At 36.5% G+C, this 23,472-nt stretch overlaps 3 protein-coding genes and 2 pseudogenes across 4 annotated transcripts; 2 read left to right on the top strand and 3 right to left on the bottom strand.

Annotated features, from left to right (window-relative positions):
• Positions 1–1,850: 1,850 nt before the first annotated feature.
• Positions 1,851–3,248, top strand: LOC121740771 (annotated as a pseudogene).
• LOC121740754 lies at positions 3,226–6,227 on the bottom strand (annotated as a pseudogene).
• A 171-nt stretch (positions 6,228–6,398) lies between these two features.
• LOC121740757 (sodium/calcium exchanger NCL2-like) lies at positions 6,399–9,050 on the bottom strand. Its single transcript, XM_042133374.1, has 6 exons — positions 8,795–9,050; positions 7,998–8,183; positions 7,619–7,919; positions 7,294–7,552; positions 6,885–7,199; positions 6,399–6,786 (listed from the first exon to the last, which is right to left on the bottom strand). Exons 1-6 carry the CDS (start codon positions 8,802–8,804, stop codon positions 6,538–6,540), a joined length of 1,320 nt encoding a protein of 439 aa, XP_041989308.1. The 5' UTR covers positions 8,805–9,050; the 3' UTR covers positions 6,399–6,537.
• Positions 9,051–9,922: 872 nt separating this feature from the next.
• On the bottom strand, positions 9,923–18,863 carry LOC121740750 (probable pre-mRNA-splicing factor ATP-dependent RNA helicase DEAH9). 2 transcript variants are annotated; one of them, XM_042133371.1, is made up of 23 exons: positions 18,669–18,863; positions 18,447–18,591; positions 18,170–18,244; positions 17,985–18,074; positions 17,714–17,793; positions 17,490–17,559; positions 17,291–17,376; positions 16,339–16,408; positions 15,978–16,073; positions 15,541–15,637; positions 15,113–15,159; positions 14,920–15,003; positions 14,774–14,827; positions 14,092–14,192; positions 13,870–13,960; positions 13,303–13,467; positions 12,303–12,392; positions 12,087–12,158; positions 11,337–11,435; positions 11,168–11,254; positions 10,822–10,875; positions 10,615–10,694; positions 9,923–10,473 (listed from the first exon to the last, which is right to left on the bottom strand). In XM_042133371.1, exons 1-23 carry the CDS (start codon positions 18,767–18,769, stop codon positions 10,320–10,322), a joined length of 2,088 nt encoding a protein of 695 aa, XP_041989305.1. In that variant the 5' UTR covers positions 18,770–18,863; the 3' UTR covers positions 9,923–10,319. The 2 variants fall into 2 exon arrangements, with proteins under 2 accessions (XP_041989305.1, XP_041989306.1); XM_042133372.1 differs by lacking the exon at positions 18,669–18,863 and having other exon boundaries at positions 18,170–18,330; positions 18,447–18,582.
• Positions 18,864–19,569: 706 nt separating this feature from the next.
• Positions 19,570–21,704, top strand: LOC121811199 (D-aminoacyl-tRNA deacylase-like). The gene is made up of 8 exons (XM_042212005.1): positions 19,570–19,823; positions 19,918–20,009; positions 20,092–20,158; positions 20,564–20,594; positions 20,680–20,820; positions 21,280–21,305; positions 21,397–21,446; positions 21,533–21,704. The coding sequence occupies exons 1-8, from the start codon at positions 19,626–19,628 to the stop codon at positions 21,549–21,551; spliced, it is 624 nt and encodes a 207-aa protein (XP_042067939.1). The 5' UTR covers positions 19,570–19,625; the 3' UTR covers positions 21,552–21,704.
• The last annotated feature ends 1,768 nt before the right edge of the window (positions 21,705–23,472 follow it).

Raw genomic sequence — 23,472 nt, 5'->3', positions numbered from 1 at the left:
TCTTGTTCATTTATCAATAAAAGATTACTAATAAATTGAAAGTCCCGATTCAAATCCCCTAAAGGCAGATCATATAATTATTTCCTTAAACAATAATTCATTCGCGTTTTGTTTGATCTTTGTCTTGCGAATTTAAGACGAAGAAAACTTACACGGATAAAGTAGAACCACAACTATCAATTGGTGAATGTATGATGCCAAGGGTTTCCTGGCAGACGCCGGACCAGCGTGTCGGACGTCCGATCGGGATGTCCGTCATTAGGCGTGCGACCGGCGGACGTAGCTTGCGGACACCGGAGTTCCGCAGCTTTCCGACAACGTCCGCCATTACGGTGCCACGACGGACGTCCCGATTTTTAATTTCTTTTAAAAAAAAACTATATATATACTACTCGTTGCAAACTTTATATATACGATTTTTTTAAAAACTCTAACGCTGCTTTCCGACGACGTCCGCCATTGCGGTGCCACGACGGACGTCCCGATTTTTAATTTTTAACTTAAAAAAAAAAAAAACTCTATATATACGGCTCGTTGCAAACTTTATATATACGGCTCGTTGCAAACTCTATATATACGATTTTTTTAAAAAACTTTAACGCATGTATTATCGTCGAAAATGAAGGCCTAAAACATATATTACTGTCCCTCGTTTGGCTAGCGGCAAACTATAGAGATTCAAGGCATAACATGTACTTTGTTAGAATCATTTTTTGGTTTGAGATGTTTTTTTTGGTGAACTATGTACTTTTTTTTAATTTAAATATGTATGTTTTTTTTTAAATAAAATCGTTGCATTTTCCCCTATTCGTGTCGAAATTTTAATTCCATAAATTGCATATTTGTGAATTTGTGACTTTTATTATTGTGGATGTCCTTGGGGATATCCTTGGGGATGTCCGCCATTGTGCAGTGGGATGTCCTTATGACGTGTCAGTGCGACGGGAGATCCTTATGACGTGGCAGAAGGTGTTTTTGCAATGTCTGTCGGGAAGTCCGCCGGGACATCCGTCCCATTGTGGATGCTCTTAGGGTTTAAGTTCACGATGACGCAACCTTTAAATTTATGTTCATTTATCAATTAAAAAGTCACTTACGAATTGAAAAGTCCCGATTCAAATCCCCTAACCGTAGACCATATAACTATTTCCTGAAGCAATAATTAATTCGCATATTGTTTGATCTTTGTCTTGCGAATTTAAGACGAAGAAAACTTACTCGGACAAAGTAGAATAATTCTTGAATTCAATGAAACATAGACAAAAATAACAAGAAAAGTGACACAAAATATAACCAACCTATTTAATAGTGATACATTAGAATGTTTTCTTAGTCAGATACTACGAAATGTTAATGCAAAAATACTCATGTAAGATTGATTTAGACGCATGAATTAATCCAACATATATATGTTGAATTAATAAACTTTTGATTACACCAACGAGTTGTAGTGTAGTTGGCAACGTGGAGCTAAGATTCCGCCATAGGCAGGTTCGGCACACCTATGGTCAAAACCAAAAAAAAACTTTTGATTATCAATAGATTAGATAACTTCCCATAAGTCTTAATAAGCAATCAATTCGGACATGCTAATGCACCATCAGTTATTGAGTCTGGATAAAATTTAATGCCAAAAAAAAATGTTTGTCACTAAAGTGAGCATAACTAATGTGTCATAAATGAGCATTAAGTTATAAATGTGTTACAACAACCGAGAGAGGATCCCCTGCTATGCACAAATCACAGTAGGGACCTGCTGCCCCTCACAAAAATTTTAAAATATTAAATTTTTTTTTTTTATAAAAAATAATAATAATATAAAATTGTGGTGTATGGGGCAGCAGGGCCCTGCTGTGATTTGTGCACAGCAGGGGATCCTCTCCCCAACCTTACAACAATTGGATCACAATATTATTGCACCGACTCAATAGTGAAAGAAGCAAAGATATGATGAGCTCCAGCAATACTTCCGACCTCCGCTCAATCGCCGAAAGACTACGCCGTCACGACAACACCAATTATTCACGAATTGCCGGCGAATTGGGGACTAATCGAGCTGCGGTTCTGATCTGCTTGTTCCAAGGAAAAGAAGGGCATCTTCGCGTCATACTCACTCAGAGATCTTCAACCATCTCCTCTCACTCTGGTGAAGTTGCTTTGCCCGGAGGCAAGTGGGAAGAAGGCGACGACACCCACGCCGCCACCGCTCTCAGAGAGGCCAACGAAGAAATCGGATTAGACCCTTCCACTGTCGAAATTGTCTCCATTCTCCACCCCTTCTACACCAAGGTACCGCCTTTATTTAATCAATCTCTCTATTTCTTAGATTCAAATTTGAAATCGATTCAAATTTGCAATTTGCAGCGCCATATTACTGTATTTCCAGTGATAGGAATAGTTTGGGATATCAGCAGCTTCTCCCCTGTCCTTAATCCCTCCGAGGTGGAATCAGTATTCGATGTTCCATTAGAGATGTTTCTCAAGGTTGCCTATTTTTTTTTTTTACTATTTTAAGTTAGCGTAAATGTCAAAACTAGTCCTCAACATATGCTCATGGTTCTATACTTTATCTTTTGAATTTTTTCATCCTGAACATTTTAATTCGGATCACAATTGATCCTATACTAACTATTTCGTCAATCTTTAAACGTTTAACCCGATTTTTATGGTTTTAACAGTCGCATTGTGATCCGAGTTGTGATTTCGAGTTAAAACCGTTTAAAAATCGGTCAAAATCGGGTTAAAACCTTTTAAAAAGTGATTGAATTGTCAGTGTAGGACCAATTTGTGATCCGAGTTGAAATGTTCAAGATGCAAAAATTCAAAAAATAAAGTATAGGACCAAATTATAAAATGAGAATATGTTTAGGACCAGTTTTGGCCTTAATTTGAAATGATTTTGGTCCTTGAATAATGTCCAGAATGAAAAACGAAGAGAGGAGAAGATAGAGCTGATGGGCGAAAGATTTTTGGTGCATTACTTTGATTACGAAACGGAAAAGAGATGTTACACAATATGGGCTCTGACTGCCTCCATTTTAATCAAAGCTGCATCAATTATCTATCAACGCCCCCCCTGCCTTTGAAGAGCATAAGCCCACCTTCTGGGGCAGAAGTCGTCATTGAAATACTACCATTATTGTTGATTGTTGTTTGTAATTCTAACTAATGAAAGATTAAGTTCATTTCTAAATGATAAACATTACCCAATTAGCGCAAATTAAATGTTCACAAGTTTTGATTTTTAATCTTTATAATCATCATTGATAGTACTTGTTTTATTGTTAACCATGTTTCATATAGTAAAATTACATAAATAGGAAAACTACATACTTTAATTCCAGCCCAACACATACTGGAAAACATAATACATTAGCAAGGAGAATGGGTAGAGGAAAAAGGCCAAGAGGCATGTCCACAATGGATATGTAGTTTGTGAACATGCAAGCACTTCAATTACTGCACACACCAACAAAACTGTCAGCACCTCAGCTGAGTAATCCCATTCCAATCCATTTATGTACACAATTGCTATAAGTGTTGACAATCCCATGATGTTGTTCATCACCACTCCGCCATATATCTGCCACAATAAAATCGTGCATGCACTGATGAAATAAAATACGATTACTAAAACATAACGAAACCGCACTGAATCTGTACCTCTGAGAATGTCAGAGAAGAGGTTCTTGAGCTCTTCTGGCTTGCTGGGAATATTGCTGACAGTGCATTCAAGCATATGGGGACAACAACGAAGGAGACGAAGAAGGCAGGCACGCCGATGGCATGTGAGAAGTGTTGGATGCTGGTCTTCAGAGGTCCAGAGAGGAAGGTCAGTATAGCAATGCCTAACATCACTTGAAATATGGATTTTGTGGAACTCCATGTCAATAGCTTCAAACGGCTGCCCTCGTTCCAACCAACTTTATACACTAGATTGTCAACTTCTCCCCACATAATCTGCACTTTTTCCATGTGTTAATGTTAATATATAAATAGGAGTAGTAGCCTAGATTAATTTGATGCAAGATTTATTATACCTTGTCAAATTCATCAATTGATCTCTTTGCATCCTTGCATTTAGTGACGTCCATGGCTTTGTTAAGCCATTTAGTCATGCCATGAACAAATTCTTGCTCGTCAACAATGTCATCACCATCCATATCGAAATCTTCCACAAACTTCTTCACCATTTCTTCATGATGCAATTGAGAATCTCCAGTTTTGGTGACTGTAGTGTGGATCAACTGCTCCAGCTCTGGCCGTGACAGCGAGCTGCTTCTGTCTGTATCAAATTGCTTGAACAGACTTTGCAGAAAGAAAAGGAAAAATGATTAGTTAAATATGCTGCAATGGATAAGAATGAGCAAAGATGATAAAGGAGATATGAAATGTATGTATACGCTTTGATTCGTTCAATATTAGGCTTTCCGTCATCTGTTACAAGCTGTTCTGCTTCAAGCTCTTCACTGTGTGCATGCTTCAATATTTCTTGCCATTAGATGCTCAATATCAGCCTTTTCAAATCTTTTCTTCTTGCAAACTGGTTCAACAACCTGATCAAAATGTGCACATTACACTCTTACAAATTCAAGACCATGAGAGGACTATTGTTGTATTAGCAGACACGCTTGCCTCTCGCAAGAATTCTGCTGCATCAGAGTCACCCTTTCCAGCTAGCTCCGCAGCTTCATTGATCCATTTCGAGCATCCCTCTACGAACTCATCTTCTTCAATCCTTCCATCTCTGTTGAGATCAAATGTTTTCAACATTTCTGAAATAGCATAGCCTTTCTCCACCTCTACTTTCCCGGACTGAATCTCGTGAATCAGTTTTTCCAATTCATGAAACGTTATGCTTTTATCAGCATCTTTGTCAGTCTCATTGAACAGCCTGCAAGCATAAGTCTATCTATTCATCTGTACTAATACGGAAATCAGTAAATGAGTTGTGTATGAAAATCACCCTTTGATAACTGTAATGTTAGGTTGGCCACTATCATCAACGAGCTTCTCCTTGGCGCGCCTCTGCACGTGCTGCAGAAATCCGACAAGCAGATTCTCATACTTGGAATACTCCAAACTCCTTTCCTGAATCCATGGATCGAAAATCTGGTACAAGAAGTATGACAGTAGCATCAGTGTTGAGACCACGAGGATGATCAAGATCACCATTCGCGTTCCAAATGATGAGTCGAAGATATTGGCCACTTGCACTATGAAGTAAGGGATCAAAGACAGAAGCATGATTCCAGCGGTGTAACATGTCTTTTTGTCGATTGTTGTCCCTGTATCTGCACCAAGGAATCATGTTTTAGTTCTTGGTTCCAAATTTTCTTCTGATGTTCAAGAAAAGCTAAAAAAGGCCTTTTAATTGTGATAGTTTTTCCTTGAATGAGGAATGATGATGAGCAGCACCAGACTTCACAACAAACTCTCTTCTTCCAAATATCACACACATTCCCCACACTAAGGTGAGATTGAAGACAGTAGATCCGGCATACACACCTACCCCGAATGAAACAGAATCTTGAGCACCGTCTTTGCTCTTGAGAATTCCAGATACTAAAAATAACAACAAAAACCATGTTTTCATCCTATTAAATAAAAGAAAGAAAGAAAATAATCAAAATTACTTACCAATTACCATAGCTATCTTTGGCAACAATGTGAGTATACGGAAAACAGTAGCACCGTAGACACCAGTGCCTAAGATGTTGAAGAGTCTCTTGCTCCCTCGGCCGATTAGCTTTCCGCCAATAATAATCAAGTATTGATAAACAACTATCTAAAAAACATAGCCCCCTATGTTGTCTGCACATGGGAAGAAGCCATAACTGTGCACACATCGACTAGTAAGAGAGCTCCCGGGGTTCAAAGAGGGAGCTTGAATCACATCAGCATCAACCCCATCAGAGATTAAGTCATCCAAAGTATTAAGCCTCAGAATACGACCGGTGACAGTATTAGTTACAGACAAAATTATGTAATAGACTAGACATGCTACGAGGATAGCCATTAAAAGGCTAGTGAAAGCAGCTTGCATATGCTTAGCAAAAAACAAATAGCTGATTTATATGCTAATTTATTAAGATATAGATTTTATTCGTTTATATGGACACAAAATCATGGCAGAATAACAATTCTTATCTGATTAACTATTAAGAAGTGAAGCATGCATTCGCGAAGAACACGAGGTTAGCCTTATGAGAGCTTGCAGAAAAAGATTGGAATTTCCTCACTTTTTTTATATTCCAAGGTGTGTGAGGTACTAATTCCTTGAAATATAACAGCTTTTTCTTCTAACTCTTTTTATAATTTAGAGAATCAATTCCTTGATTACTTTGCATAAAATATGATGGGAGACAATTAGCATATAACTGATGGCAGCCAGTGCATATCAAATGTAGAATGTTTTCTACTTAATTACACTAATAACATATTAATTATTATTACAGTGAAGAAATTTACTCACATCAAAACTAAAAGTAAACACATGGAGTATATCTTACACAAATAATTATAACCGCAGTCTTTCTAAGGCCATCCTAGAACATAAGTAAGAACATAGGTTAATGCCAGAGAAACCGGGTATAACATCACAACTACATAACCCAACCAGCTAGGGAATGAGGTGCGGAAGCCTGTCAGAGCCGTCATCACAGTGTTCATCGTGATAACTACCAGAACTTCTGCAAAGACATCTACGGACAGATTCAGAGCATAAACTGGTGCAAGGAACACAATCAAGCTCACCACGTTGTTCATGTACACGCTACTGTAAAGCTGCACAACAAATTAAAATCAGAGATTTTCAGAATATGGAAAAGTGATATCTTCATGTACGTATGCATTTATTTTGACTGAACAAGTGAAGAACTTACCGTAGAGAGTGTCAAAGAAATGGAGTTCTGTGACTTGTTTCCGGATGAAGCAAATGCTTGAACTGCAACTCGGTAGTTCGTAGCTAAGGGTATGGCCAAGTATGAGACAGAGAAATTAGGCAGACTTGCTGCTGTGGCGAAACCCACGACACTGGTGATCAGTGGCTCTGCGAAAGCAGACATCAATGCTATCCCAAGAATCACCAAGGAAAGAGCTTGCAGATAGTTCAGCCAAGTGGTTTGAGAACTTTGGCTTTTGCTTACGTTCGAGCTGTTGCTGTTACCTAACAAGCCCTGTTGTGATGGATCACTTACCTGAAGTTTGGCATTATATAATATAGGATCAGCAGCTGCATTTTCAGCCAAATTTTTGACAGAAATATGATTGAAGTGTAAGTTTTAGGCTTACCTGAGAATTGGTGGCTCTACTTCCTTTGATGCGGTTTTGCCTCTCCTCAGCCAGATCATCGAGTAATTTGGTCATGCCTGCGATGAACTCTTCTTGGTTGATACGTCCATCTCCGGTGGTATCAAAAGACTCCAACACATTCTCAACATCTCTGTCTGTGCTCAAGTCATCTTCATCCAGCCTCACACCCAAGAGAAGCACTCTGAGTTCTGCTGCTGATACAGACGTGCTTCTGTCCTTGTCAATTTGGTTAAACAGGCTGCAAATGACACCTGATGAGGCATTGGAAATGTTGGCTTAATACAAGTTATACTGATCTACGTACTCTTGTATTTTTCGAGTATCAGGCCTGCCGTTTCTGGACAAGAGTCTGAGCAGCTTGTCCTTTGCATATTTGCTCATCAAGTACTCGAATCTACGAGACTGAATCCAAGGCTGGAATGCCTGATACAAAATGAAGCCGAAAAGCAACAAAACTGAGACAATGAGTGCAATAAGAAGAAACACTCTCTTCACTGATGATGAACTGAAAGCCTGTGCTAGCAAAAGGATGAGAAAAGGAAGCAAGGGTATCAGCATTATCCGTGCAGTGTAGCTCGTTTCGACATCTGTTACAGCGCCATAACCTGCTCCAGAGACAAAGAGAGCAGTTTAGCAAATAGATCGACATGAAGAAGGTTAGATCAAAGATGACAAAATGGCACCTTGTGGTGTGGTTTTCTGGCTTCCAGATTTGTCGAGAGTGGGAGCTTCTGAGAGATCATAGCTAGCAAGGATAATGGAAATGCCCCATATGAAAGTCAGAATCAAAACGGTTGATCCAGCAACCAATCCCATCCCAAGAGTGGCCCTTTCTTGAGCAGCCTCTTTGGTTCCCGAAAGCACCGTTGCTGATCCAAAACCAAACATATAGTGTCTTCAGTGATTATTAAACTTACTTTTTCAATTTTATTTTCAAATTCTTTATATTTATTTATATTTTATGTAAATTATTATGCAAATTATGAATAGACTCTGAAGTATAAAAAAATATTAAATTATCAAATTTCAAATTTTCAACTATATAATCTATATACAATATTACTTCTTTTGATAGAATTCAAAAATCAAAACGACGTTAGTTCATTAAATATAAAAATGAGAGAAAAATTTTATACTTGTTTTAATGAAATTATATCATTTTAAGAATTGTAAAAATATATTGCTTTATACACTGATGAGACTATCAAATAAAATTGATTTTTGTGATTTATTTCTTTTTTAAATCTTCTGAGATGATTAAAATTTCAACAAATTTTGTCATTTGAAAACTACTATTAATTATTCCCTTCATCCGAGATTAAATGTCTCACTTTAATTCAGCATGAATTTGAAAACATATAAAGAAAAGTTAGAAAAATGTGAGTCATACTGTTATATTATTAGTATTAAATAAAATTTATAATAAAATGTGAACTAAATGAGTTATGGAGGCAAAGGAAATAAGAGAAGGAGAACTGACCAAGAACCATGACAATCTGAGGGATTGTGCCAAGAAACTGAAACACACTGGCGCCAAGTATGCCCGGTCCGATGGTTTGGAAGAAGAGGTCCGATCCATCGCCAACATATTGGCTGCCCAAGGTTATCAGGATTTCGAAGATGATGACCAGGAAGAGCAGCCCCCACGCATTGCTCGAGCATGGCAAGAAACCATACGTCGGCTCACACGTCTCCGTCGCACCCAAACCCACCTCCCTTATCAACGGCTATCACCCACCTGCATGCTCACAAGTACAACCAGAGCCACCACACTGATTATTCTCATTTTCCCCATCCTTGCCACTTCAATTTAATCTCCACTCATATCAACCACTATATATATGGGCTGCTGGACTTGATCAATGAGCAGCTTCGCTGGAATCCACGTCATTAAAACACTTGTTTATATGACTTGAATTTCTTATTTATTGGTCGAGATGAAGCGTCTTATCAATTGAGTTATGTCTCTCTTTTTTTTACTTAAATATGGATTTAGGAAAAATGTCTTACCAATTAAACTGGGTTTTATCATTATTTTATGCGCAACAAGTTGGCGCATGCAACGTTCGGTCTTAGCCGCCGGGTCAGAAAAATCTACCAAAGACTACGTAAGGCGGGAATACTGCAGGAGTATATATATTATAGTGTGAGATGTTGCATTATTTAACTAACTCAGCCACTCCGAAAGCGATATTTACCTAACCCCCAATATTTACCTATTGCTTCGGAAGCATAACTTTGTTGCAGCCCCCAACTATCATTCTTTGAGCTTATTCTGGACGACAAAGATCCAAGTGGGCAGACCTCTAGTTTTAATAAAAGTGGTTGAAGTATTATAGATGAAAAATGAGCTTAATTTTAAGTTATAGGAGTAGTTATCCTTTCTCACATAATTAAAAATTAATATTTCTCATATTCATGAAACATAGTTAGTGAAAATATTTTTATAAATAGAAATTAGACTAGTTTTGATAGATTGATCGGAACAAAATGACACTATTTTTTAGTGGATTGAGAGAATATATTATTATTAAAGAAAATAGTCTAGTTTTGATAGTCGAAATAAAATGACCTACTTTTTGTGGATCCATAGAGTAAAAATATGAATAATGGGTAAGTAGTGACGCGCATGCCCATTTTTACATAGAAACTCGAATACAACTTTTTAATCATTTTAGAGGAATTGACCGATACCAACTCACATTTGATATTCCAACCACCTAATACATTTGATTTCACTGTGACAATGATGAGACTCCTGATTTTGATGAATTGAAAGTTAATCCGACTGACTAAGTAGCAGCACCACCACCTCAAGGAATCAGTACCTCTGCCTCTTTCACCTCTAGCTTCAAATTTAGCAATCTCACAGAGGTCTGCGACGAAACAAGTTTGCATGAGGTTTATCTAAGCTCTTTCACTGGTGCATACATCTTCAGGCAAACAATAGCAAATGGCGGGAGTGAGCAACTGAAAGGAGCACGGATCCGGCATAAGGTTTATTGTCAAAGGGAATGCAATCTAGGATCGAGCTGTTGGCGGTGGTAGAAGTGCGGAGCAGCCTCTGGCAGCCACGAGGGTTCTATAGTGATGACATTGCGCATGTACTGACGCTCAGTCGAGACAATAGAATGGTAGATCACCCACTTTGGATTCACTCTGCACAATACATACCAAAACCCTTCAATATGGAACACACGTGATACTTCTATCCTTCTAATTTCTAATAAGATATTATCTCAAATCAATTTTGAAAAAATAAGCAATGAGATGATAAGAAAATAAATAACACCATCTAACCTGAATAATACAGACGAAGGGTGAATATAGACTTCTTGTGAACCTCGTATAGTTTTGTATGCGCCGTTATGGCTGAAGGCCTAAATACAAGCATCAGAAAAGGGACATTAATCAAATTATGCTTTTAGTCAATAAGTTTTCCCCAATAATGTGAGTTTGATATTAAGATCCATTAACTAGAAAAGTAACACTTAAAACATCGCTTACTTCTATGCGACAAGCGTTAGAGAAAAATCCAGCAGTAACTGCCTTCCTCACTGCCTGCCGAATCCAATAACCCATTAAAGAAATTAGGAAAGTATTGCATTTTTTTAACAGAACATTGAGCGACCAAATTAATCCAAGTTTGTCTTCAATCTTTGCACTTACAAGCAGTAATAGGATGTTTAAATTAATATTATTATTACCAGTGACATAGCAATCATTTATTATTTTAATCATGCAAGCACATGTATGAGTGGATGAATTAACAATGCTTAAGAAAATTAGGTCCAGGAAAATTATCAGATGTGACCACGACAAAGTAATCATCAGATGTTCCCCCTGTACTAACCTGCATATCGTGGTCACAAGATTTAAGGGATATGCCCAAACGCTGTGCTATTCTTCTCAACTGTTTTCGAACATCGTCAACTTTTTTCTGTAGGCAAAGCAAACCAAAATCTAAGACGAGCAAGTTGAAATTTTGAAAAATTTTAATGTATACAATTTACAATACTCACCATTGCATGGTAGTTTATGTGGTTCCTGTGACACCAACTCGAAGATTTATTAGACTCAACATATCCTCTATACACATTTAAGAAGGTAACATGGTCACCCTGCAAAATTATGAGCAGAACCAGAAATTGTATTAAAAGAGTAAGAATGTTATGAGAGGATAGGCAAAAAAATATAGTATGTTGTTAATTGTCAATTTAAAAACACGAAAATAATAAATTCACCCAATCAGTAAAAGCTGAATGGTAAAACCAATTACAGTTGACCTCTTTTTAAGGTAAGACATTATAGTTAAAAACTCAAAGAAGTATAACATATCCATGACTAACTAATATTTCTGTTACACTAGCCAATCAGATAACGTAGTGGACAATTCTATATGTAATAACTTAATGAGTACTTGTTGATAATAAGTTAGTCCAGCATGCCCATATCCGATTTATCCTGAAGCTAAAAGTTAAGTAGTCAGTATCCAGAACAGCACAATCCAATACGCATGATACAAGATACGTATAGGATAACCAATATAAATAAGCAACTCTCACACAAAGTCTGATACTTCGGTTCAAATTAATGGTACATTCATCTTCCATAACAACCATCTATCTATAAGTAACATGTTTTACCTAATCCAGAAGGCACTATATGGATATTTCAAAAGCTCAGAACTTCTCGTTGGGGTACAAAATATTAAAACCTGCAAGTCAAATATTGTGCAGAGCATATGATGGATGAGCAGAACAAGAAAGCACCTCAGCAGCAGCAAATCTCAACTTGGCCTCATCCAATCCCTTTTCTGATCCCCTGGTTGAATACCAGATAGACTTCATGGGGAGGAAGAAAGATGGGAAGTAAAAAAGGAAGAAATGTGAGAAATGGAGTCTTTTGCAATCTGAATTATGCGATCAAATAATAGCAGAATGCAGAGATATCAACTTAATAGAAGTTGCAGAAAGAAGAAAACAAACCTGTAAGGACAACACAGCAGCAATAGTGATGGCTTCTTCAGAACAGCCAAGATCATTTGAAGCTAAAATCATTTTTGAAACCATCGGATCCTGCATATACATTTGCTTAGCAATGGGAAGATTACGATAAATTATTAAACAAAATGTTAACTCTCCAGATGAAACCATTGAGACACTACTTTATATATACATACTCTGCCAGAGGTGACAGCCTCACAAGTAAAGTTACAGTGTACACAAATTACAATAAAATGTGAAATTAAAATTATTTTTCATGAGCTTAGATACCGGAAGGGTAAATTAAAGCACCAGAAAGAATCCCGCACAATTTTAGAACAATCTTCTTCATGTAGTGATCGCAGTAACCTGACAAAAATATATACCCTTGATATTCACTAATTTAGTAAAAACTATCACGGTCCCCATGCTTTTCCTTCACTTTACATAAATAGCAATGATTATCTCAGCATCTCATGCATCAGAACTCTTGTTTTCTCTTTCAAAAAAAAATTAATAATTCCTGTCCTTTTTCATCCAGAATCTTGCTTTTTGAAATGAAACTCAAGTTTCTAAAAAGTTTTCTACAACACGAATTCCCCTCAATATTTAATACTCTCTTTGTCACACTCTAAGTGACATGTTTTCCTTTATTCAATGTCCCACTCTAATTGACACATTTCCTAAAATAGAAACGTCACTATCTCTACTTTTTTCTCTCTCTACTCAATTCACAAAACAAAACTGCATAAAAAACCATGCCGGATTAAAAATGCTCCACTTAGAGTGGACGGAGGGAGTAATTTACTGAAATCACAACACTCATTACATGACCCTCCTACTCCAGTACACTTCACATAAAAAAAACAATGATCATCTTGTGCATCAGAATAATTATTTTCTTCCATCACAAACTTAATTTGAAAAAGGGGGAAACCAAAATTGTGTAGCATACAAAATCATCATTGATGCAATATAAGGAGATTGGGCTTCAGAAACTTACTAGTGGAATTTCAGCAATTTGGAATCCAGCAGGAGATGTAAGTTTTGCATCGTCATCAATAACTCCAAGAGAATACAACACTTCAAGTGCTCTGATCAGTGCTTCAGGCGATGGTGATGATGGCCAGTCAAACCCCAAAATATTGTCTATCCCTAAAGCTTTTAACTATCAAGGAAAATTATAAATAAAACTGTCACTACGAAGCCCTTAAATTGATAAAAGATTCAAATCATTCAACGCATGACGGGATCATCAGAAGTTCTTCAAATCACTGGCAGGGTTGGCAGGTGACTGAATAGTACAAAAGGAACACAAAAGAATTTTACCCAACTAGATCTTTGAACCCCCTGCCCTCTCCAAAAAAAAGAAAAAGAAAAGGAAACATTTACGTAATGACTAGTAGATGATGATGGACATTTAACAATTTGGAGTAATAAAATCGAGTGCAGTAACTCATGTTATTATCTATCTAAAATGAGGATACTTTGCTCGATAGTGAGATGTACAGCCCAATTTTCATGATTCAAACAACATTTACCTTCAAACTGATTTATAATGAACACATACCTGAATAACACACGAAACAAGGTTTGACCTCTGTATCTCCGGAACACCATCAGAAGACATCTCATTTACATGATATTCTTCAGTGTAGAGCCTGTTTAAGGTGAAGAAAAGGAAAACACTCAAACCATTCAGTTATTCTTTTTTCTTCTGTAAGTAGATTCTTGCCAAGTTAAATCAGACAATAGTTGTATTAACTCAGAAGACAAGGGTTTAGGTCAGCACCTGTAACACTTTCCTGGTCTAACTCTTCCAGCCCTTCCAGCCCGTTGTCGGGCTGAAGCCCTTGATATTGGAGCCACGACCAGATTTTCAATATCAGTTATCTGTTGAAAAACCCAATGTAGTTTTAACTCGAGCTGAAAAATAATAAACTTCTATTTTGTTGTGCTCGACAAAAGATGCACTCAGGTACTCATTATATGCATACTTCGCTACTATTAACTTTCATTGCTTCCTATCCCTATTCCCTATTTAATTATGCATTTGACAATGAGTGGACCATATGGGTTGCTTCTTAGCCCTTTAAATCTACTGCATTCATATAGAACCACATGATTTGTCAGAATATATTCCATGTCAGATTTCTGACTCTTCAAGTGCATAGTTGATTTTCCTCAAAACTGTTGTGGTCACCTTCTCATGTGACGACCATTATGGCTAACTAACTAATATGCTCCAGCTTTTTTCAGCACATGCACAACTTAGCATGAGTCAGTAGCCTAGATTTGCCCAATGCTTTTACAAGAAAATATTAAGCATCAGTCAGAAATTAGTCATGACATGAGAAGAACCAAGTCTCACTAAAGTTACCAAAAACAAGGAACACAATGAAGATGATGACGATGATGATGATGAAGAAAGTCAAAAGAGTTTGTTAAATCAAGAGAGTACTGGAAACACATACAGGATTATAGAACCGTTGTTTTGAGAACCCACAGTCAACGACATAGACAACTCCCTGAAATGAGATTGAGAAGAGTAGAAACAAGGATCAATAGCTACTTAGAATCAGGGGAATGTCAGGAATTCCCTTCAGCATGAATATTTTACCTCCAATGTTAAGGATGTCTCTGCTATATTTGTCGATATTATCACTTTTCTCTTTCCGCGAGGAGTTGGAGAAAACACAAGATCCTAGAAAGAAGATTAGAAAAGATAAACAGTTACGAGATTCAGTTATATAGATGAGGCTGAGACTCCAATATGTTCCCCTCTTTTCAACAGAAAAGGAAGAATCAATAACCTGATCAGCACGCGGCAGTCCAGAATACAGAGGTAAAACAATCAGTCCTACAAGCAAACAGAAGCGAGATTAATAAAACAGAATGAAGAAAATGAATAGGATAAATTAACCACTTACCAATCTAAGCAATGAAGATGGGTACAAATTTCAAGCAGATAATAAGATCGGGAGTAGGGAAATTATGATTCCAGTGGAAGCTATCTTCAAAAATTATACACTAAGAAAGTTATTACTTAAAGGCAAATCAGATGATAGAAAATGAGCGAATGATTAAAATAAACCATGTCTGTCTCTTGCTTCAGAAAATTCCATAGAAGCCACACTTCTTCAAATGCTTAAGCAATGTTTTCTAGACTAAACAATTTATGGCCTCAAGTGCCTAAAGAAACAAGTGAACCCTATCAATTCATTCTGTCTACATGAACTACCTTGGTTTCTGTGGTGAGAATCTTCCGAAAGCAACTGCATTGCAGCATCAATATCATCTTTACCAGTAAGAAATACAAGAATGTCTCCCATTGGCTCCTAGAAAGACACACGATTAAGATCTCTCTTATGCAAATTAAAATTCATTAATGCAATAAATTATTAGTGATCACTGTAAAGAGGAACTGATGGCATCTTGTGAGGCATAAATTCAAGTTGATGGAACCTGCCTTACAGTCTCCAAATCTTCCTTGGTAGAAAATCCAGCTTAGTCTTTATCCAATATAACTCACAACAGATATATAGATTCATATATATAGTAAAAAGGCAATTCTAACTAGACCATTTTCTATTCTGGGCCACTCTTTACTTTTCTGCATGTGCATCTATGTTCATGCAAATCAACTAAGACATTATCTGGCGGTAGTCCTCGGCGTACCTTGTCATGAATAGAAAGTATGGTCGAAACTGCAGCTCGAATATAATCTGAAACCGGCTCCTCAACATAAGAGGTTTGCACATTGAATCCTCTACCCTACATATTCAAATCCAATTTGAGACATCCGGTTATAAATATCAAAAATCACCAAAAATAAGATGGTATGTATGCATGTGTGTATGTTTTTGTTTATCTGAGTTTGTGCCAATTTGAGACATCCGGTTATAAATATCAAAAATCACCAAAAATAAGATGGTATGTATGCATGTGTGTATGTTTTAGTTTATCTGAGTTTGTGTCTGCGTAGCAAACGGTAGCGCTGCTCTTGTGTGTCCAAAAGCATGATTACAAGAACATATACCTCAACAGAGAGAATAGCGGACTCTTTCTTTGGTCCATGTCCTTCAACATCTCGTCCTTGAAGCCTTCGGCTAGTTTTGCTCAAATTTTAAAAAGCATAAAGCTCAGACTTTCAAGAAGATAAGTTTAGGGAATTGCTAATATAAATATAATATTGAACAGATTCCATGATCGAATAAACGTAGTTATGCAACTTCAAGCTAGCATCATTGCAGTCATACACCAATTCCATGATCTTATTCTCAGATCTACAAGTCTTGAACCCACCAATTTACAACTTTCAATAAGCAGTTAAGTACGATAGCCCTTAAAGAATTGAACTTGGAAGTTGTTCTGACATAAAAGCATTAACTGATCTCATCAAGCAGGTAGAGTGGAATTGTGGAGTTTAAAACAACTACATATTCAGACTAATTTACACAATAAAACCAAGCAAGAGCACCTTTTATCTATGTATTCTCATGAATTTATGATTAGGCTTTACTCAACAATACTACAACAGTGCACTAACACATGTTCTAATATTTCTAAATACCGTCAGAACTGATTAGAGCCATTTTTCAAAGAGAAATAGGGTCAGAGAATATTGTGTTACTCCAGCCAAAACAAAGTATATATCATCACTCTGACTAGGTTCTGAAAGAGCACATGCCTTTTAACAGAAGAAAACAACTAATGCAAAACTCATTTATCACCCCAAAAAGCTTTACTAGCATAATTAATTAAACAATAAGGCTATATCAAGTGACGCAACCTCTGCTTGATAAGGATAAGAGTTATAATTCTATAACAAGAAAACTAAGCTAATTAATAGTACAAGTTCACCTGTATACTGTAGGGAGCAGGGGATATCATGACTATAATAAGGGGAAACAAATATAGGATTACCAATGTTTTTGAAGCCAAACAAATACTAACTAACTCTATATTATTATTCAGATGCAATGAAAAACCTGCTATTAAAGAAGGCAGCCATTGATTTAGCTTCAATTGTAGCAGATGAGATGATGAGGCGAAGCTCAGGCCGACGCCGTTGAATCTGTTTTCAAACAGTTACTTTCAACTTCAATACAAGATATAAGGCCAAACAGAAAAATGTATCTCATGACAAAAGGCGGAGAACATCAAGAACCAGCAGGATAATAAAGGCACCTTTTTCAGGAGACCTAACAAAATGTCCGTTGAAAGAGACCGTTCATGAGCTTCATCTACCATGATAACACTGCGTATCCAGAAGCAATGGATGAGCTCCAGTAATGTAAATACAAGCAAGTGTCACTCAATTCTAATCACGCATCAACATAGCATGTCATACAGTGTTTTGCCTAGCCAAGTTAGTGAAGCTCGCATACAATCTTTAAAAGGCATAGACTTACCTATACTTGCTTAATAGAGGATCATCCATCATTTCCCTTAGCAAGACTCCATCAGTGAGAAATTTTATCCGTGTTAGTTCCTGGCCCCAGAAAGTGTAAGTCATTGTTAGTGTCGATTAATATGTAGATTGTAATCCAAGTTGGAGGAACTGCCGCATAATGAGGTGTAGCTTTTGTGTCTACTCCCTTATCAGCAAAAGGCGTGATGAAAAAACAACATATGATACTACAAACCAACAGAAATAAGACAACAAGAAGGATAAATGCTCACAGCATCTGTAATATCTTCAAAGCGAATTGTGTAACCAACTTCTTCCCCAAGTTTAACGCCCATCTCTTCCGCAACCCTTGAAGCGACTGACTGAACACCATATAGACCTCGATTGTTATAATGTAAGTGAACGAGTAAACGCGAGTTTCTTGCATCCAAAAAACAATCTGGAGTCTGCATCATACCTGAACTGCCAATCGCCTTGGTTGCGTGCAGGCTATCATCCGTCCACTGTCCGCCCATCCAGCTTCTTTCAAGAACTGCCCGGTTTCATTGTATTTTCAACCATTAGCATCAAGAGGTGCAATTCCATATTCAATGCCCAAGAGGAAGAAATATGCTATTGCTAACACAACACAAAACACTCCAAATGTAGTAACCATTAACCAATAATAGGAAAGATCAATAATCTGCTCAATTAAGCTCAAACTGAAGCAGAAGTGCTCATTCAAACAGTAAAACCTGAGGGATTTGAGTAGTTTTTCCACTGCCAGTTTCTCCGACGACGATTGTGGTGGCGTGCGTCTCCACTAAATACAAAATGGCAGTCCTGTTCTTGTACACAGGGAGCCTCTGCCTCTGTCTCTCCACACTCGCGTACCCATGCCTAATTTCACACACAATTAAACCAGCTGACGACAAATAGTCAAGAGGGGAAAATAAAGCAGAAGAAAAGATACTCACCCTGAGGAAGAAGACGAAGCGAAGGCGTAGAACAAAACGCCGCCTTCTTCATCCTCGACGAATCGAGGTTTCTCTGTTCCCGGCTTCCAGAATTTTGACATTCTTTACTCTTCGGTATTTTTTTGAAATAATTTGGTTATATACAAGTAAAAGTAACACCGCCGGAAAATAATTTCGATTGCAAACCTATTGATGACCACCAAGGTTAGCAAGATTAAATTGTAACCAAATTATCTAAAATTGAATTGATTCGACATTATTTTATCACTATTATTTTATAATTAAGTACCAGACTCCACTATTGAAACTTTTGAAAATTAATTACATACTTTTGCAATAATTTAGGAAAATATAAAAAAAATATCTATAGAATTAATAAAAAGTTGTTTTGTTTATTAAATACATTTTATAATTATTTAGAATAAGCTCGTTCGAAATCACGTGATCATTCTTTTGTATCAATTCGGAATAAGGTTTGCTAAACTCTTCATACTCTTTAGGCTTTGAAATATTATATTTTGTGATTGAACATGTATTATGTTTGGTTTAAGAAATTGAATATAACAATTTAATCATAGAGGGATAATTATATTAATATTAAGTCATAGTCATCCTCTTTTATTAAAATAATTTCATAATTTAATTCAAGATGAATTATCATATACTCCACATTAACTATATTTTACTCTCTCTTACTTTATTCTCTTCACTTGGCACATAAATCGTGACAATCGAAGAATCTGTAAATAACATAGTATAAGCGGTGATGGGTAAAAGAGTTTTCATAGGCAGTTAATGAATGAATATCATCGAAATTTCAGGGCCCAAAATATATTTCCGATTGGCACCCCTAAAATAGTTCGATATAATAGGCTAAATGGGCCTTTATAGATGGGCCGTTTAAATTTTCATTTGAAGTCACGAAATTCGAGTCTAGGACGAAAGAAATTTAGGAGTATGTTCCCAAATTATGGCGGGTGTATGCAAATCCAACTCCCAATTCCAACCGCACAAACCAAACACCACCTTACTGCCCTACGCCGCTCTGCTATCCTACGCCCTAAGCGCACCACCGATCTTTGCTCCGGAAGAAGAAACCAAAAAATCAAATCAATGAGGGCCGTGGTTCAGCGCGTAGCTTCTGCTAGCGTTGAGGTCTACCTACAATTGCATTCTCCCTCTCTATCACCCACTCAAAACGGTGTCGTATGTACTTGGATTACGATTGCTCACCTCAGTTAGATTGCAGGTGGAAGGCCGCTTGATATCGTCGATTGGCCAGGGCCTGCTTGTCCTCGTCGGGCTTCATGAGGCTGATGTTGAATCTGACGCTGAATACATGTACGTATAAATCGAAAAGATTTTTTTTTTAATTTATCGTCAGTGTTACTTTTGAAGCTATCGTTTTGATTCTGTGGTGCAGATGTCGCAAAGTGCTGAAGATGAGATTGTTTCCAAACGAGAAAACTGGGACAGCTTGGGACCAAAATGTAATTTCATCAATCTTATATTTCCTGTTGAATTCCACTCATTTTCACTCCCTTCGCTTTGAGTTTTACTTTGAAAGTTTAACATTCACTCTGCTGAGCAAAATCAAATTTTGAATCACTGTTAGTGCACTTGTAATTTTTTAACAGAACAAAAAAGCTGAAACTGAGAGTAGCAATTTTACATGACTTGAAAAATAATGTCTAAGTTGATGATTTTGGAAGAGTTTTCCAAACTACAATAGGTGGGAAGGTGTGGGCACAGTGGCAGTTTTACCATTCTGTTTTACAATAGGCAATACTATTTTACAAAGAAAAAGAAGGCCATAGCTGTTGAAGAACATTAGATTATTATGCATTTGCTTGAAGGGTGATTTGATGGCTCATGGCTTTGATGCTCATTGACAGGTTATGCAAAAGAATTTTGAAGTTCTATTAGGTATGACTCCTTTTGTGTCGATTCCAGTTTGGTTTGATGACTATTGAGTTGGGTGCTGATGGCGTTGTGGTTTGATTTTGTGCAGTTAGTCAGTTTACGTTATATGGGGTATTAAAAGGCAACAAACCTGATTTTCATGTGGCGATGCCCCCCGCTGCAGCTAAATTATTCTATGCTTCTCTAGTTGAAAGATTTCAGAAAGCGTACCGTGCTGATGCAGTTAAAGGTGATACATGTTTTATGAACTTGGTTTGTTAATAGTGATGAATAGCATACAAAAGAATTGTCAAATAAGGCCTTGTAATGCTTTCTTTAGTTAATGAGTACTACTCTTTAAGCTTAGCTAAACTTCACACACTCCATTGATAAGCAAATACATAGTCCTGCAATAGTTTTAAGGAGCGGCTATAATGTATGCCTATTACCAAAACAATAGGCTCCTTGTCCTCCTATGGTACTGATTTACTGAAGAGAATAACAACAGCCTTTTCAATACTCCACTTTTTAGTATTCTCTGAACTTGGACAATAAGTCTCAAAATGATTATCTTTCGCCGCCCAATTAGGCTGCATGTTGTTGGCTTGTTATTGTCAGCCATGAGATGTTGTCCACACTGTTGTGTGTTGCTTCCACATAAATAATTCAACAAGGTGTATACTAACCACTGATTGTTCATTCAATGCAGATGGTGTATTTGGAGCAATGATGGAAGTAAGATCCATAGCTTTGTGTCATCACTTATAACTCTGGCCTAGTGTGTGGGTGTGCTCAAAACACTAATACTCTTGTTTTCTATCTGAAGGTTAAGTTGGTGAATGATGGTCCGGTGACGATGCAGCTCGAATCATCTAAGTAAGTCTTGTTTGGCGGAATACGCAATTGTAATCTGAATATGCTTGAAATTTGTGCTTAGTCTAATGCATCGTTAATATTTTCAGGAGTACAAATGGTGATTAGACAGAGAGATACCTGAGATCATATATTACAAAATCTACTCATTCTTGCACATCTATATGGTCAGAGCAAACTAACAAGTTGCTATTGTTTTATTGAATACTGAATTTGGAGTGTTGAAATTCCTTTAATCATGGTACAATTAGTTAATTTTCATTTCTGAGACCATGCTCTAAGTTCACCTCGCATATAATTGGACCTTTTGGTATCAAGCTTTATTCAGATAAACTGATAGAATTGAGAATATAGAGGTCTAAGGTAGAAGAAACATTTTTATTATCTACATATCAAATTTAATATTTATGCATGGAACGAATCCGTTATAGCAATAAATAGTTTGATAGGCTCCCCCAAATAAAAAGCTCAAATAGCCTTCTTCAATTTTCTTATAACAAGCCTTTTGTGGGTCTGATAATCCTGCAAATAAGTACCCCATTAGTAGATACTCTGCGTTTATTGACAGTTCCATTCAAGCTTAGGAATGGTAGTAATACTTCTTGATTTGGCTAGCACTGGTCACAACTGATTTGATTCAATCATCTTAATAGAACAGCCGCAAATTGAAAATGTCGAGGATAAAGGTAAGAATATGATGATGATTCTTCTAATAGGCCTGCTTATTCGGTCTGTTCTGGTTCTAACCGGACCGGTTGACCGGGTAACCGGTTTTAAATTTTCATAAATTCTAGAACCGGAACCGGAACCGATCGGTTCCGGTTTGAAACCGGCCGGTTATGAACCGGTCGATTCCGGTTTCGAACCAGAACCGATGTGTAATTTTAATCCGAATTTATTTATAATTTTAAATAGTTTAATACTAAAAAATAATAATCTAACATTTAGAAATATAACAAATAATACCTAAAAATTCAAATAAATACACAGAATACAAACCAACAATACAATAATATTCATATATGAATAAGAGTGATGCAAGTGTAATAGGTCGGACTAGTTTATGTTAGCAATTTTTTATAAAAAAAATAGGAGTTCTAAACTTTATCAATTTTTTTAAAAAATGAGTTTTGGCTAAACAAATATTCAATGGAATTTCCAATATTAATTGATCTTGTTGTGACTTTTTGGTTTATAACGGAGCAGTTGATAAATTATTCACAAACATGTTAAAATAGTAAATTTGTTATATAAAGTTAAATTTCTATCATATGAAATGATATTGTATTTGCATAAGATTTTTTAGAAATTAAAAGCAAACTTATGATGTACTGCTCATTGTAGTTAGTTCATAAAAAATGGATTGGAGAAATAATTATAGATTCAAAGTATCACGGTTTAAATATTTTAAATACTTCAGAAAACAAAGCTCGCAAATCTAACACTGTTTCAATCTAAAAATCACTCAATGTTTCAATTATTTTACTTTATTCAAAATTAACTCAATTAAATTAGATTTATCAGTATATTAAATTATAAAAAAATAAAATTGAATTATAATCCGGTTCCAGGTTAGGAACCGGTCGGATTTAAAAAATTAAAACCGGTACCGGAACCGATTTTTCCTATTCCGGTTCCTCAATTAACCGACCGGTTCCGGTTAACCGAGAACCGGAGTACCGTTTAAGCACCCCTATTCTTCTACATACATAGGTTACACTAGAGAAACAAAAAGACATCATATGAAAGACAAATGGGTTTTTTTTTTGGCATCTTTACCATTTTCATGAAAGATCATGATTAAAAAAAAATTAAAACTATGTTTACAATTTACAAATGATTCTAAACTTGGACCCCTACTGCTTTGTTTCACGCTGAGATTTGGACTATATTTTTTTACAGATATTTCAGTTAATTACTTAATTCAAAATTAAATAATTAATGCTGGTGCTGTGCAAAACACAAACATGTAAAGTTAATCATAACTGAACCTTTACCCATGAATATTCTAATTTTTGCTAAAAGAATA

Source organism: Salvia splendens, chromosome 7, assembly GCF_004379255.2.
Source record: "Salvia splendens isolate huo1 chromosome 7, SspV2, whole genome shotgun sequence".
Classification (NCBI taxonomy): domain Eukaryota; kingdom Viridiplantae; phylum Streptophyta; class Magnoliopsida; order Lamiales; family Lamiaceae; genus Salvia; species Salvia splendens.
The sequence above is the reverse complement of the archived record's forward strand: the minus strand, read 5'-3'. Positions and strand labels throughout refer to the sequence as shown.